Source organism: Sus scrofa, chromosome 14 (genome assembly GCF_000003025.6).
Source record: "Sus scrofa isolate TJ Tabasco breed Duroc chromosome 14, Sscrofa11.1, whole genome shotgun sequence".
Lineage (NCBI taxonomy): Eukaryota > Metazoa > Chordata > Mammalia > Artiodactyla > Suidae > Sus > Sus scrofa.
This window is the reverse complement of record NC_010456.5, coordinates 22,725,292-22,738,726: the sequence shown is the minus strand read 5'-3', so window position 1 is coordinate 22,738,726 and position 13,435 is coordinate 22,725,292. Positions and strand designations below refer to the sequence as shown.

The window sequence follows — 13,435 nt, the reverse complement described above, 5'->3', positions numbered from 1 at the left end:
CACTTCTGCTGGAGTCAAAGCACTGCAAGTTAAATTTCACAGCCATCTGAGACTTTGGCAGAACCATAAAATCTTATTAGGTATTGGAACAGAGCTTGTAACAACATGAGATAAAAGTTACTCCCAAATAGGACAAAATATAAATACTAAAATGAACCCACCCCCAATGAAGTATAAAAATCTTTAACAAAAAATAGTTTATTGCACAAAATTCAGGGGATTCCCAAGCACACTTAAATTTATAAAAAAAAATCAACATGCTTTTTAAAGTTACAATTCATTGTGCGTGGTGACACCCTTCCCCTGAACAGCCCCAACCTGAGGACTCCCTTTTAATGAGGAAATTTTTAATAGACATGAATAACTAAAACCTCCAAGTTTTCTAGATCCTCTAAAAGGATCCTATCAAGGATCCTATTGTGACCCAAGATCACGTACAGTGAGATATGCCTGGAAGGGGAGTGAGCACACTTGTTTGTACAAGGCTTTGAGTGTCTGGCACACCCAAGCCCTGAGCACATCAGGGGCACTGACAGAAGGCTCCAGGCTGATTCTCTTTCTCTTCCAGAAATCTTTGCACAAGACATTTAATTATTGTTACAGAACACGTGTCATAGCAACTTTGCAGGCCAATGGCTTGTGCAGTATCCCTATGCCAACTAAAGTCTTTAAACCGAGGAAGCATTTACTGAGACTTCCTGAGGCAGCTTCCACAGGCTGACTTTGTCAAAGCCCATCCTGGTACCTGGACCCCAGGCCTGAGGATGAGCCAGTTTCACATCCTATCAAAAACACCGCCAGTTACACCTTCTAAATAGTAAAACAAAGGCATGTAAATCTATAAGATCCGTGGCATCTATCTGATGTGTACCGTGGAAAAAATCAATGATAACCACATCTTATTTTTGGAACATAAGAAAAGCAAGTAATAACATCATAAAGTGTTCAAGCCAGCATTCTCTTCAGTGAGGACACACATACAGTATTCATCACACAGGATGAGCCATACATACAGATACAATGCAATGGCGAACTTGTTCTTGTAAGTACTCCCGAGTTGGCTGTTGCTTTCCAGGAGTAAATTCCTCACTGCCACAGCTGCCCCCAAAAGAAGACGATTTCAAAGTAAGGAATCGAGCTCTGGGAGGTAGGAATGCCAGTAAAGTCCCTTGGAGATTGGGGGTTTGGGGGAAGACATCAAGAGCAGGTGATTTAAAAGTCCAAGGTCCTCTTTCAAGATGACATGTTAGGGCAGCTTGAACATAAGAGCCCTAGGTCAGGAACTGTGGGCCAGACAAGAAAGCCTGAGGGGCGCAGAACAGACATCGCAGGGGGTGGGGCAGCCAGAGGGCTCAGGCTAGAGGCAGGCCAGGCGCAGGCGGAACTGAAAGGTAACTGGCACAGGATGCTGGCAGGGACCCCAGGGAGGGGCTGCTGCTGCGGGCGTGTGCACATGCACAGACACCACATGCACAGAGGGTAACTCAATAAAGGAAAAGGAGGTGAGGGGCAGAGATTGGCTTTCTCTTGATGGATATATTCAGGACTCATCCTTTCCTAAGAAGGAAACACACTGATTTTCTGGAAGACCTTAGCAAGGAGTAAGAAAGCAGCTACAAAGTGAGGCTAAGTGTGATTTCTTTGCTCTAAAACAAAGGATAACAGCCAAAATAAAAAAGAATGTCAATTACCATTTTTCTTTCCCAATGATACAAAATCAATTTTGTCAAAAAACGATTTCCAACTTAAAATGAAAAGTAGGATATAATTATAATGAAGTTTTCAAGTATAATTTCCAAGTTTAACCCTGTAAAAAGGATACACATATTTTAGAAGTTCCAATACTTGCTGGGGAAATTTTAAACATTAAACATCTCTTTGTGGTTAATGCTACAGTTAACCTAGTCAATTAACCTTCCAACAGCACAGTAAGAGAACAGAAACATTAAAGATACCAGACTATTTTCTCCACGAAAGGGTTCCAGGTGACACAAGGACACGAGCATTATCTGGCCTGGTCAGTAACACTGCAGACATCACCTCTAGGCCAGCCTACTGCACAGGGTCACACAGCCATCCTCTCTCTCCTCTAACTTAGAACCTAAACATTATTTTAGACCCTTAGCAGAGCAGGGGCAAACTTACAGACCTCGAGTCTCAGTCACTCCAAGTGGAGCCTCACACCTTGGGGCGTCTGATTTCAAGCAAGGCTCAGGGGACCCTCTCTGATGTTGAGCTGGCCCTTGGCCAGGTGATAGGGTAAAGGGCCCTCCAGCCCTTCCAAGGCTGTCACCACACAGAATCCATTTCTGCCACAAGGGCAAAGCAGCGTGAGACCTGGAGAAGCCCCGTTCCCTGGCTTGGAACCTGGGGGGTGCCTCGGCCTCATTCCTCCTCCCCTCCTCTCATGGATCAGGTCAGCACATGGTGACCCTGGCATCTGCATGTGTTTCCTGGTGGCCATCAGGACTGCCTGGGGGTCTGCCAAGGTAAAGGAGGCCCCTTGGGGCCAGGATTCAGACAGACGGGATTCAAGTCGTGCACTGACGACGAGGAAAGATCCTCAAAACAAAGTGAAACTAAAATAACAAAGGACTTCTGTCTAGGAATATTTGGTTTTAGAAGGTAAATAAAATAATTACATTTCTTAAAATATAATTCTCTGACTGACATTCCTAATTCCAACCTGTACAGTATTCCCTAACAACAGACTTTCAAAAGGCAATCAATAAAAAGACAGTTCAGGTCATTCTTAAATAATAAGAGCATATACTTTTTAAAGATTAGGTTATGATTTTCGGTATTTATATACACATTCCATGGAAGGATGGCTATCGAAAATAAAATAAAATAAAGTAAAATAAAATAAAATACAATAAAATACAATAAAATAAAAACTAAAGGTGCAAAGTCTCACTTCTGCTGGGAAGTAAAGCTCCTCCTGAATCAAACAGGAAAGTGAGAAAGCAGACCCAGCCGTGCGGCGTCCCCATCAGCCGGCAGCCCAGAGTGGCAAATATCACCATGCCTGAGAGGCCTCCTTCTGCAAAGACCCTTAGACACACCTGCAAGTGTCTCACTGAGACCTAAGTTAGGTTTTATGATTTGGTCACTTCCTGGGAAAAGCTGGTTGTGATATAAATGACTATTTTTCAATCCTAGGCTCTCATTCTGTTAGTTTACTCCTTGTAAAGGCAAACGCAAAACTTAAATTTCATCTCTTAGAAAAACATAGAGCACACAGTCAAATAAATAATATTGACAAGAGAACATTCCTCCAGGTGGTTACAAGCACTCATGGTGCGGACGCTCAGCCGCCGTTCCAAGCCCTTCCCCGGAGGCCCTGCTCTGACCAGGTCTCTCCGTGTCTCCTCTGGGGTTGGCGTGATCACCCGGAGGGGAGGGGCTCGTGGGGTCCCCCTGAGTCCATGAGGACAGCGACTCGTGCACAGTGACGGTATGTGCCTCCATCTGGCGCTGCAGGCTGTCCATCTCCTGCCTGGGAAGACAGGGGCAGAGAGAGGAGGAGTCAGAAGAGAGACGGGAAGATGCCTTCGCTTCCCCAGTCACCTTGGACTTGGCCCGACAAGCCTCAACTGAACGGCAGTCACTCCCACATACGCAGTGCCTTTAGGGACCAATAGGACCTGCAAGGACCCAAGAGATTCTGGGCATTTTCCCTGCACCAGGCAGAGGCCAGCAGGCCGGGCGGCTCCTGTTCAGGGAGAATGTGCGAACAGAGTTCAGGGTCTGGCCTGCCCGCCTCCACTCACGGGGTCAAACACGACACACAGCCTGCCCTCCTAACACTGGCCTCCCACCGCCTAGCTGCTGAGGGCCCAGGTCCTGTGACTTGAGGCTTCTTAGGTCACTGAGCTCCAGGCTGCTCCCACCTTACAACTGAAGCCAGAGGCATGAGACCTCCCCCCACCAAGAGCTGGGCAGCCTCTGCTGGGGATTCAGTGCTGCAATGGGAAAGGCCCTTCCCAGCTAAAGGGCAAGGTATCTGGAAAGAGAGCCCAGCCGGAGGCAGCCATACTTGAGTTGCTGGAGGCAGCTGTTGAGGTTCTTGAGGGGCTCCTTGCTCACGGCGGGTGGGGGCCGCAGCAGCTCCTCCAGCAGCGAGGCTGGGACGGGACAGTCAGGGATCTTCACCGGTGTCACAGGGCTGGACGAGGTGGCTTCTTTCAGCTCCTTTCTCTGTTTTTGAGAGCACATGGTTATTAGCTCCCTACTCAGACGACGACAACCCGCCCCTTCCCAGCAGGTCCCCACTCTCTGAGGTGCCTCCCCTTTGAAATCTCATCCCATTTGTTCTAATCAGCAGAGCGGGTGGCCCAGAGGGTTCAAGAGATGTCGGCTGAATAGAAAACCTCCCTAATGCATGTGACAAACAGCACAGTCCTAGCTCCTCAGAAGGACGAGCCCCCTAAATTAGAGCTCGAGTATGGGGCTTCTCATGAGTGACCACAGCCTTAACTCTGGGTGTCCCTAACGAATTGGGTCAATTTTCCAATTCATAAGAGTCCCCTTCCTAGGACTTCAAATTTTTTCCATGGCTAAGCAAACTATGCTAAAGCAACCTCTGAATCTGAGTGATTTCTTTGCTCCTGCAAAATATTTATACAGACTGAGTAGAGAAACAAATTGTGGGTGAGCAGACAATGTGAGGGCTCATGATGGCAGCTTCAAGGATCCCTGGGGCCTGAGCCCATTCTGGCAGCTGCTGTGCGCTGTGTGAGCAGGGCTCACCCAGAGGACACTGGGCTCTTGTTAACAAGCAAACCAGGGCCTCATCTGGTTTATAACGAGTATGACAATTAAAAAGGTGCTTGAGGAGTTCCCACCATTGGTGCAAAGGGATCAGCGGCATCTTGGAAGCGCTAGGACCCAGGTTCAATCCCCAGCCAGGCACAGAGGGTTAAAGATCTGGTGTTGCCATAGCTTAGATCACAACTGTGGCTAGGAGCTGATCCCTGGCCTGGGAACTCCACGTGCTACAGGGCAGCCAAAAAAGAAAAAAGAAAGTGTTCAAATTCATGGAAAGAGGCAAACATTCTACTGGAAAAAGCACAATAAAGTGATTTGGCCTGTTGTCCAAGCACCATGCTCCACTGCCCTGATGTTCACACGACAGTCACTCAGTGCTGGTTACATGTAACCTCAGGACTGAGTGGCTAGAGAATTCACCAGCTTCCTGGCAACACGACTGCAGAGGCCCTGCTAGCTGCTGGCTTAGGCCTCATACCGTTTTGGCTGCACCCCGCCGCAGGTCCAGCTTGAGCTGCTGGTTTTGCTGGAGCAGAGTCTTCATGTTGTTCTTCAGCTCCGACACTTTAGCTTGAAGCATGAACTTGTCTTTCTGGGTCATGGACAGATCTTCCCGTGCCATCTCCAACTCAGATTTGATATTCTAAAGAAGGCAAAGTCACAGGTGTTTAAACTGGAAAGGTCTTTAACACACTGTTACAACCTCAGCTGGCCCATCACACTCCAGGGCTGGAACTTGCTCAAGTGTCTGTGCAGCTTCCCTCCAGTGACGCTCCTCCCTAGGAGTCCAGCCGCTGCCTGAATTCCAGGTTCTTACCACACACCAGAGCCTTGGCCCAAAAGCCAAGATATTCCCTTGTCTATGATCTACATGAACCCAGGAATCATCTGTTGAGATTCCAAGGTTGTTGACTAGAAGAAGCCTAACTGCTCCTAAGACAGAACACAGGCCAGTTCTGATGGCTATCAGGGCTGCCCACCCAGGAGACCTCTCAGCCAGAGTCCCGCCCCGACCTTCCCCTGAGCAGTCACAGCTGCACATGGATTCCTTCGAAGAGAAGGTTATCACACACTGGTGAACTTTTCACATGGATGGTCTCATTTTGGGAACCACGCCTGCTGCACATCACACTGCCCCGCCCAGGGTGGGGCCCTGGATTTCTGGCTTCTGCTCAGTCTCCTTCAGTTGCCAGACCTGGGCTCCTCTCTGAGATAGGATGTCTGCAAAACGGCTGGTGGGAGCATTCAATCCATCTGGAATTCCTGTTATACTCAGTCCCCTGGCACGGGACTGGAAGAGCCTGAGATGGGCTGCCAGGGCCCTCACACGACACACACCTGTAACGACTGCTGTACCCCCTCTAGCTCCTTTGTACTTTGCTGCTCCGTCAAATCCAGCTGCTGCTTCAGGGCTTGGATTTCTCTCTCTTTCTGATCCACCTCCCATTTGAGATTTTCCATCTAGACAAGGGGAAGAGTCACATGACCACAAGAGTTTTAAAATGGCTTTCTTGCATTATACAATTGTTCTAACTCTACCTCTGTGTATCCAATATCATACTTAGAAAAAAATAAATATCTCTTTCCAAGAAGGCAGAGAATGAAGTGAATGTGCCACCCAGCAGTCTAGTTCTGCTGTAAAGTTGCCCCGGTGGGTCACCTCTTGGTTTCCTATGGGCTCTTTGCTCAGCTGCTCATCCAGCTGCTTCTGCAAGAACTGGAGCTGGGTCCGGGCTTCTGCCAGCTCCGCCTGGAACTGTGCTATTTCCTGGGAATGCTTCCCCTCTTGGATCCTGGCATAAAAGACAAGGAAGAATGAGATTACAGCATTCTCCATTTACCTTCCTACTCTAAAATGTTTTCAGTTGAATGTCAAATGTCTTGGGTGACAGTCCGAATGACAAAACTTGTATACTACTGGCCCCTTGCAGGGCAGGGACTGTTCTAGGAGCTCTGCAGTGCACTGTCTCAGCCTGTTCTCACAACACCCAGGGGGGCTGGTGGGGGGATGGACACACGTCTTTGTGAGCCCAGTGCACAGCTGATGATGGGAGGGAAAGCCCCACAGGGATGGAGGCAGAGCAGTGCCTAACATGTGCGCAGCCGCCTGATGAAAGCCTACAGTGAGTGATGGCACAGGCATGCCCCAAGACTCTATGCTCAGAGAAGGGCTGGCGAGGCACAGAGTAGGGCCCACAGGCTCAGGGACAAATTTCAGGGTCTTGAGCCAGGACTCAGATTTATTTCTCCTTAGATTAGCCTCCAGAGTTCTTAGCAACTTGCTAAAGCACAGGTGGCCTTGATGTGGTATATGCGCTAACTGGAGATGGAGGGGGACACGTAAGGAAGCCTGTTGGTGGCGGCCGCCCAGCCCGCCTGCTTGTACTCACTGAAGCCCATCGGCCTCTGCCTGCAGCCTCTGCACCTCCTGCTCCTTGGCCTGAAGCTCCTTCTTCACCTCGCTCAGCTCTAGGGTGGCGGCCTTAAAGTGACGGCGGTTATGGCCTGCCTCCGCCTTGGCAGCAGCAACCTGGGAAGAAGAAGCCAGTGTCATTGAGTACAGAGGCAGAGACTCAAAGACTATGCCCGGGGTGTGTGGAGGCAGCTGCCCTGATGCCTTGTGTTCTAGCTTCCAGAGCTTTCCAAGGATTAAAGGACCTGACACCTGCTTGGCCCACAAGAATGCAACATGGTACGAGCACCTGCTGAGTGAACAGATGTGTTCAATTTTCTTGGTCTAAGTACTTGTTAACAGTTTTCCTCAGGTACCTCTGCATATTTCTTTTTATTTTATTCTTTAACTTTTTTTTTTAAGTATAGTCAATTTACTCATCTGCATATTTTTTTTTTCCTTTTTATGGCTGCACCAGCAGCATATGGAAGTCTCCAAGGCCAGGGACTGAATCTGAGCCAGAACTGAGACTTATGCCACAGCTCCGGCAATGCTGGGTCTTTACCCCACTGTGCCACAGCAGGAATGCCTGCATGTTTCTTATTACATTATTCATAATTCATGTATTTGGTAGGAAACTACCTTTCCATCATACCATCTAACTGTAATAAAGCTACTATTATCCACTTATGACACAACTAGCTTTTTCATAGTTAATGATAGTTCATCTCAAGGTTTCTCAGAAGACAAGCAAATCCTCAGAATATAAGAGAATTTTCCATTTTCCTTTCCAATAATAAAATAATAAAACAACTGTTTTCATGTTTTATTGCAATAGAAAGCACTTCATTTAAAAGAAGTTGAGTGAGGAATTCCATTGTGGCTCAGCACTAGTGAACCTGACTAGTATCCATGAGGATGTGGGTTCAATCCCTGGCCCCGCTCAGTGGGTTAAGGATCCCGCGTTGCTGTGGCTGTGGGTAGACCAGCAGCTGCAGCTCTGATTGGACCCCTAGCCTGGGAACTTCCATAGGCTGCAGGTACAGCCCAAAAGGGAAAAAAAGAAAGTTTAATAAAAATATTTATGATATATGACAATGACAGACAAATACAGAAAGAACTCATATATAAGAGGGAAAAAACCCAATAAAAGATATTAGCAGCGGTTGTCACTAGGTACAGACTCAAGATGATCTGTACTTTAATGTCTGTAAACATTTTTTTTTTTTTTTGGTTGTGCCCAAAACACTTAGAAGGTGCTGGGCCAGTGATCTAACCCCCACCACAGCAGTGACAATGCTGGATCCTTAACCCACTGTACCAGAGGACAACTCTAAAACTAGTTCTATTTTTAAAAAATGCTTTAGGAGTTCCCTGGTGGCATAGTTCTTATTTGTCTGTGTCCAAACCTGTGGCATGTGGAAGTTCCCGAGGCCAGGGATTAAACCTGTGCCATAGCATCAACCCAAGCAGTGACCAGATCCTTAACCCACTGCTCCACAAAAGAACACCCAATACTCAGTTCCTAAATATTTAAAAATTACATTCCGGAAGGCTACGCGTTTGCAAACTAGAACCAGCTAGAAGCCACACACCTGCTCCTCGAGGCTGCGCACTGTCACCTTTTCCTTCTGTAGCGCCACCTGCAAAGCTTGCACAAGCTGCTTCATCTGGCGGTCCTCCTCCTCTTTGCGCTGCAACACTGCCTGCACCTGCAGTACATGCCAAGAATGATGAGGAAGGAAGGCTGTCTCATTTCCAAAGCCTGAAAAGCCCGGAAGAAAGTGCAGGCCACTCTGCTCAGTGCCACAAGGGAGGGGCAATCTAGCATCACAGTGGCAATGCCATCGAAACCTGTCACCAACAAGGGTACAAGCCAGGAAACGAGCAAGAATTTCATCTTGGAGAACACTGTTGCAAAAACTGAAATCTCAGATCACAGGAGTAGAATCATGACCATACTCAAGCAGGAGGTTAGAAACCCCAAAACTGCACATACATCAGGGGTTCTAAGGGCCAAGGCCTTCATGGTGAGCAGGTAATGAGGATGGTGAGGCAGCCAGGTGCAGGGGTGTTAAGAGCCCATGCACAGTGAAAGTCTGAAAGCTCACTGATGTCTGGTTTGGCTGCAGAACACCGTTTGAAGACTCCCCTCAAACACCCAGCCTGCTCCTCAATCCCCAGAGAGCCTGCAGAGCTGAGGAGCCAACCGCAGGGTCTGCAGTGAGACCCCTGCTAGGGTTCGAACCCAGTCAGCACTCACACAAGGCCCTCAAGTCAGAGGCCCTTAAGTACAGTATAACTGCCTTGAGCTGGAAGGGGATCCACCTGTTCTCCCGCCCCCAGAGTTGCCCACATAGAAGGAAATCACAGACTGAGCTTAGTCCATCCACGGCTCAATTATGGGCCCATCAGAAGTGCCCCAGCTCTACCACCACCTTAGGGCTTCAAGAGGAGGCTTGAGGTCTCACCAGATCCCCTGGACCTGCTCCCACGCCTCCAACCTCCATGACTATATACAGGCCGTGCACTCGAGGCATTCAGAGTGCTGCCTGGCCTAAGCCAGGCTCCTCCATGAGCCTCAGTACCTGAAGATTCAGCTGCACGAGGTCTGCCTCCCTCTTGGCTAAAGCCGTTTCTAGGATGCTGTTGTGTTCCCGCAAAGCTGCGTTGGACTGTCCAAGGCCGGTAAGCTTCCCTCTCTCATGCTCTAATTCAAGAGCCAACTTCTTATTTGACTCCTCAAGGTGCTTTATCTTCCTCCTAAAACCTCTGGCCTCTTGAAGCTGAAACAAATCAAAGTCACTGCAAAGTTAGGCAGTTCCATGTTCTGGTTCCTGGAGCTATGGGGCACCAGAAATGACAGCTAACAGCAAAACGTAATGACAAAGAGCCCGAGGGCCACCCGGACGCAGTGGACCCTTGCTTCAGAGCAGGGAAGGCTGCTGCAACCATGGGTCGGTCCTTCCCTAGACCCTAACCAATAGCCCCGCTTTCTCCTGAGGACCATATTTCTGGAGAAACACATCCAGGGTTGGAGCCCAAGCAGGCTCAGAACTGAGTGTGACACAGAGATGACTGTGAACCGCACGCAGCCCCATGGTTCCTGACAGCAGCCTTGGGACCTTGGGACCCCATGCAGAACCCTTGCTGACATCACAATGCAGCTGCATGTAGCACCACCTGAAGCCACAACAATCTCTGGGCCTGAGAGGTGTGTGGAATTTGAGCTGGGTTTCTTATTGGCAACCAGAGATTCTAACTGGGAGCAGCAGGGCTGCCACTGGGAATATGATGACCACCAAACTGGAGGGGCAGTGGGCCCAGCAGGCCTTGCTAGAGTACGTGGGGTCAAGCAGTGTGGGTGATCAGGGACCCAGCGAGCGGCCAGATGGCCCCCACAGCTGCAGAACAGATGCCGAGCACATAGGCCAGGCCGACTCGGGCCCCTTCCTCCACCAGGGCTATGTCCACAGGCTGTGCAATGGCAGGGCTACCTCGTCTTCCAGCTCCAGCACCTTCTCCCGCTGTTCTTCCAGCTCCTGGCTGGTCATTGAGATGACCTCCTGGAGCTCCCTCTCCAGCATCGTCTTGCTGTGGCCAACAGTCTGCAGCTCCGTTTCCAGGGCCTGGATCCTCTCCTGATGGCCAGACAGGAGGGTGGGTTTGGTCATGGGTCTCATCGTGAACTCCCACCCCCTCAACACAGCCCTGCATCTCGCATGCCCTGCAGGCCTGCTGCCCATACCTGACAGGCAGTAAGCCCCCCTCCAGCCCCTTTATGGGATGTGATTAACCCAACAGGCACACAGCAACAACTCACAAACAAAACGAACTTTTCAGTTAAATACTTTGAAAATCTAGAACAATTTCAACTTGCTGATTAAGAGCTACCAGTTACCACCTGTAGCAAGTAAGCTGCACCAGGGACAATATAACCAATACCACACGTGCACACACGCACACACACACACCCCTGTTGCTGCAGGCACTGGTCTGAACCCTTCACTTGTGTCTCTTCATTGAACCACCCTAGTGAGGCAGGTTCTGTAATTTACTTCATTTTGGCCTCACTTTACTGAGGATCAGAAAGGTGAGTCAGCTGCCTGAGGGCCCCATCTTACAAGGGCCATAGCACAGGTTGAATCAGGGTTCCAACTCTCCGACTGTGCTTCTGCCTGGCTGCCACCAGCCATGCAGCAAGGGAGTGACACACTCTATGTGGCATTTACATCCATCCCTGGTACCATGCAAGTCAAAGAATTACACAGAGAGATATTTTAAAGTATAAAGGCAATAAATTAAATGTTCTCTCCCAACATTTTATAAAGTAAGCAGGCAAGAGAGAACATTGAATTTATTCATTTTGGCAGGAGAACACCCACCATGCTATGACATAGTCTCCTCTAACTCAGGAATTCTCACATTGAGAGGAGAAACAAATGCAAGAAAAAATATAATCACTAAGCATAAATGAAATGACTCTAATTGGTGAGTCATAAACATGACGCAAATTTGCTCAGGTAGAATTTTATACTCCTTAGCAAAAGTGAAAAGAAGTGGTCACATCCAGACTGGCAGGGAGCTGGGGAGACTACCAATGACAGTGGGATGCCAGAGAAAATCCTTTACCCATGAATATCTGCAGGACAGCACCCACCCCCCCCAAAAAAACCCACACACACACAAAGCCAAGCCCTGCCCTGCTGTCCTGTCCTTTACCCTAAAAAGTAATCCAGGAATTCCACTGTGGCTTAGTGGAAACTAATCCATGAGGATGCGGGTTCAATCCCTGGCCTTGCTCAGTGGGTTAAGGATCCGGTGTTGCCATGAGCTGTGGTGTAGGTCATGAATGTGGTTTGGATCCTGTGTTGTTGTGGCTGTGGTGTAGGCTGGCAGCTGCAGCTCTGATTCTACCCCTGGCCTGGGAACCTCCATGTGCCACAAGTGCAGCCCTAAAAAGACACACACACACACACACACACACACAATCCAAAGCAAAAGGCTCCTGCCTCATGATGTCACAACAGGAAGAACAGCAAAAGCACCCTGCCCCTCACTGCTCAGCCCGTGCAGGGTCCCCTTCCTTCTGAACTGAGCGACAATCCCACCCTGTCTCCGATCAGCTCCTCCCACCTGCCATCCTGCCACCTCCACATACTCCCATCATCTCAGCTACCTCTCTGGCCTCACTGGCCTCGCTGTTCTTCCCACTGCCCACTGGGTCCTCCCGACAGGAGAGTGAGCAGGTCTCAGCCTGCTCACAGATCTGCCTCACGTAAGAGCCAGTGAGAACCCCCTGACCCCAGCCCACCACAGCGCCCCCTCCAGCCAGCCCCCCAGCTGGCCCCATGCACCACACACCTGCATGGGAGCAGCCCTCTGCCAAGGTGCCCCTTTCACTCAAAACCAGCTCAGATGCCACCTTGCCAAGAAGCCCTCCAGGCTCTCCAAACCTCAGCCCTCTCCCTCTCATGCCCCAGGTGTGGTGCTCAAAGAAGTGAGTGGAGGGGGATGGAACGAGGAGGGGAGCCAAGGTGGAACCCTCTACTCCGCACAGGCCTGTAGGGGTTAAACACAATGCCAGAGTCCCTGGTCACACCGATGCCACGTGGCATTTTAAAGAAATGTTGCCCACACGCTAGCCTTACATTTCTTTTCTAGGAGGTTTTTGGAGGGGAAAGGCCTGTAAACGCCAGCCTCCAGGACTGGCCAAAGCAGACTAGTTACCCACATGCAGGGGGAAGTCGTCACTGCTGCTGGCCGCCTGGGCTCTGAGCTGGCCCAGTTCGGCCTCTGCCGCCTCTTTGGCTGCCAGGGCCTCCTGCAGGCGGCGGCTAAGGATGCCCACGGCGTTCTCATAGGCCTTGTGCTTGGTCTTCATCTCCTTCTGGGCGCTGCTCAGGTCTGAGCCCAGCCGCTTCATCTTCTGCTTCTGTTCAGTGATGGCCCTGGGGTGAGGCAGAGATAGGTGGAGGCCTCAGCTAACCTCTGGGGCCACCCCAAGCAAAGGCCAAGTGCATCCCATCTAAGCTCCATCCTCCAGGGCTTCAGAGGGGATTGCCCAGGTCCCTCCTCTCCAACTACTTTGCTACCCAGGATCCGACTCCCCAGCACATGGCTGCTGGGTGCCCCTCAGTGCCCAGCTCTGCACGTACACCCCTGGCCTCCCCTCCTGGAGCTGTTTAAGTGATCTCGTGAAGGCGGAGAACTGTCCTCTCACACCAAACAGAAATTCTCCGTGAGAAGCAGCAAGATGCTCAACACTCAGGT

The 13,435-nt window shown here is 49.9% G+C and overlaps 1 protein-coding gene across 3 annotated transcripts in view; it reads right to left on the bottom strand.

The window, feature by feature from the left end:
- GOLGA3 (golgin A3) overlaps window positions 183-13,435 on the bottom strand; it is a 49,241-nt gene continuing 35,988 nt past the window's right edge. For all 3 annotated transcript variants that reach the window (XM_021073868.1, XM_021073867.1, XM_021073869.1), the window contains exons 15-24: window positions 12,897-13,113; window positions 10,660-10,803; window positions 9,751-9,948; window positions 8,758-8,874; window positions 7,161-7,300; window positions 6,431-6,563; window positions 6,109-6,231; window positions 5,249-5,413; window positions 4,040-4,200; window positions 183-3,499 (exon numbers count right to left, since the gene is read on the bottom strand). In XM_021073868.1, the coding sequence (XP_020929527.1) occupies window positions 3,286-3,499; window positions 4,040-4,200; window positions 5,249-5,413; window positions 6,109-6,231; window positions 6,431-6,563; window positions 7,161-7,300; window positions 8,758-8,874; window positions 9,751-9,948; window positions 10,660-10,803; window positions 12,897-13,113 (1,612 nt within the window). In that variant the 3' untranslated portion in view covers window positions 183-3,285. The remainder of the gene's footprint in view (window positions 3,500-4,039; window positions 4,201-5,248; window positions 5,414-6,108; window positions 6,232-6,430; window positions 6,564-7,160; window positions 7,301-8,757; window positions 8,875-9,750; window positions 9,949-10,659; window positions 10,804-12,896; window positions 13,114-13,435) is intronic.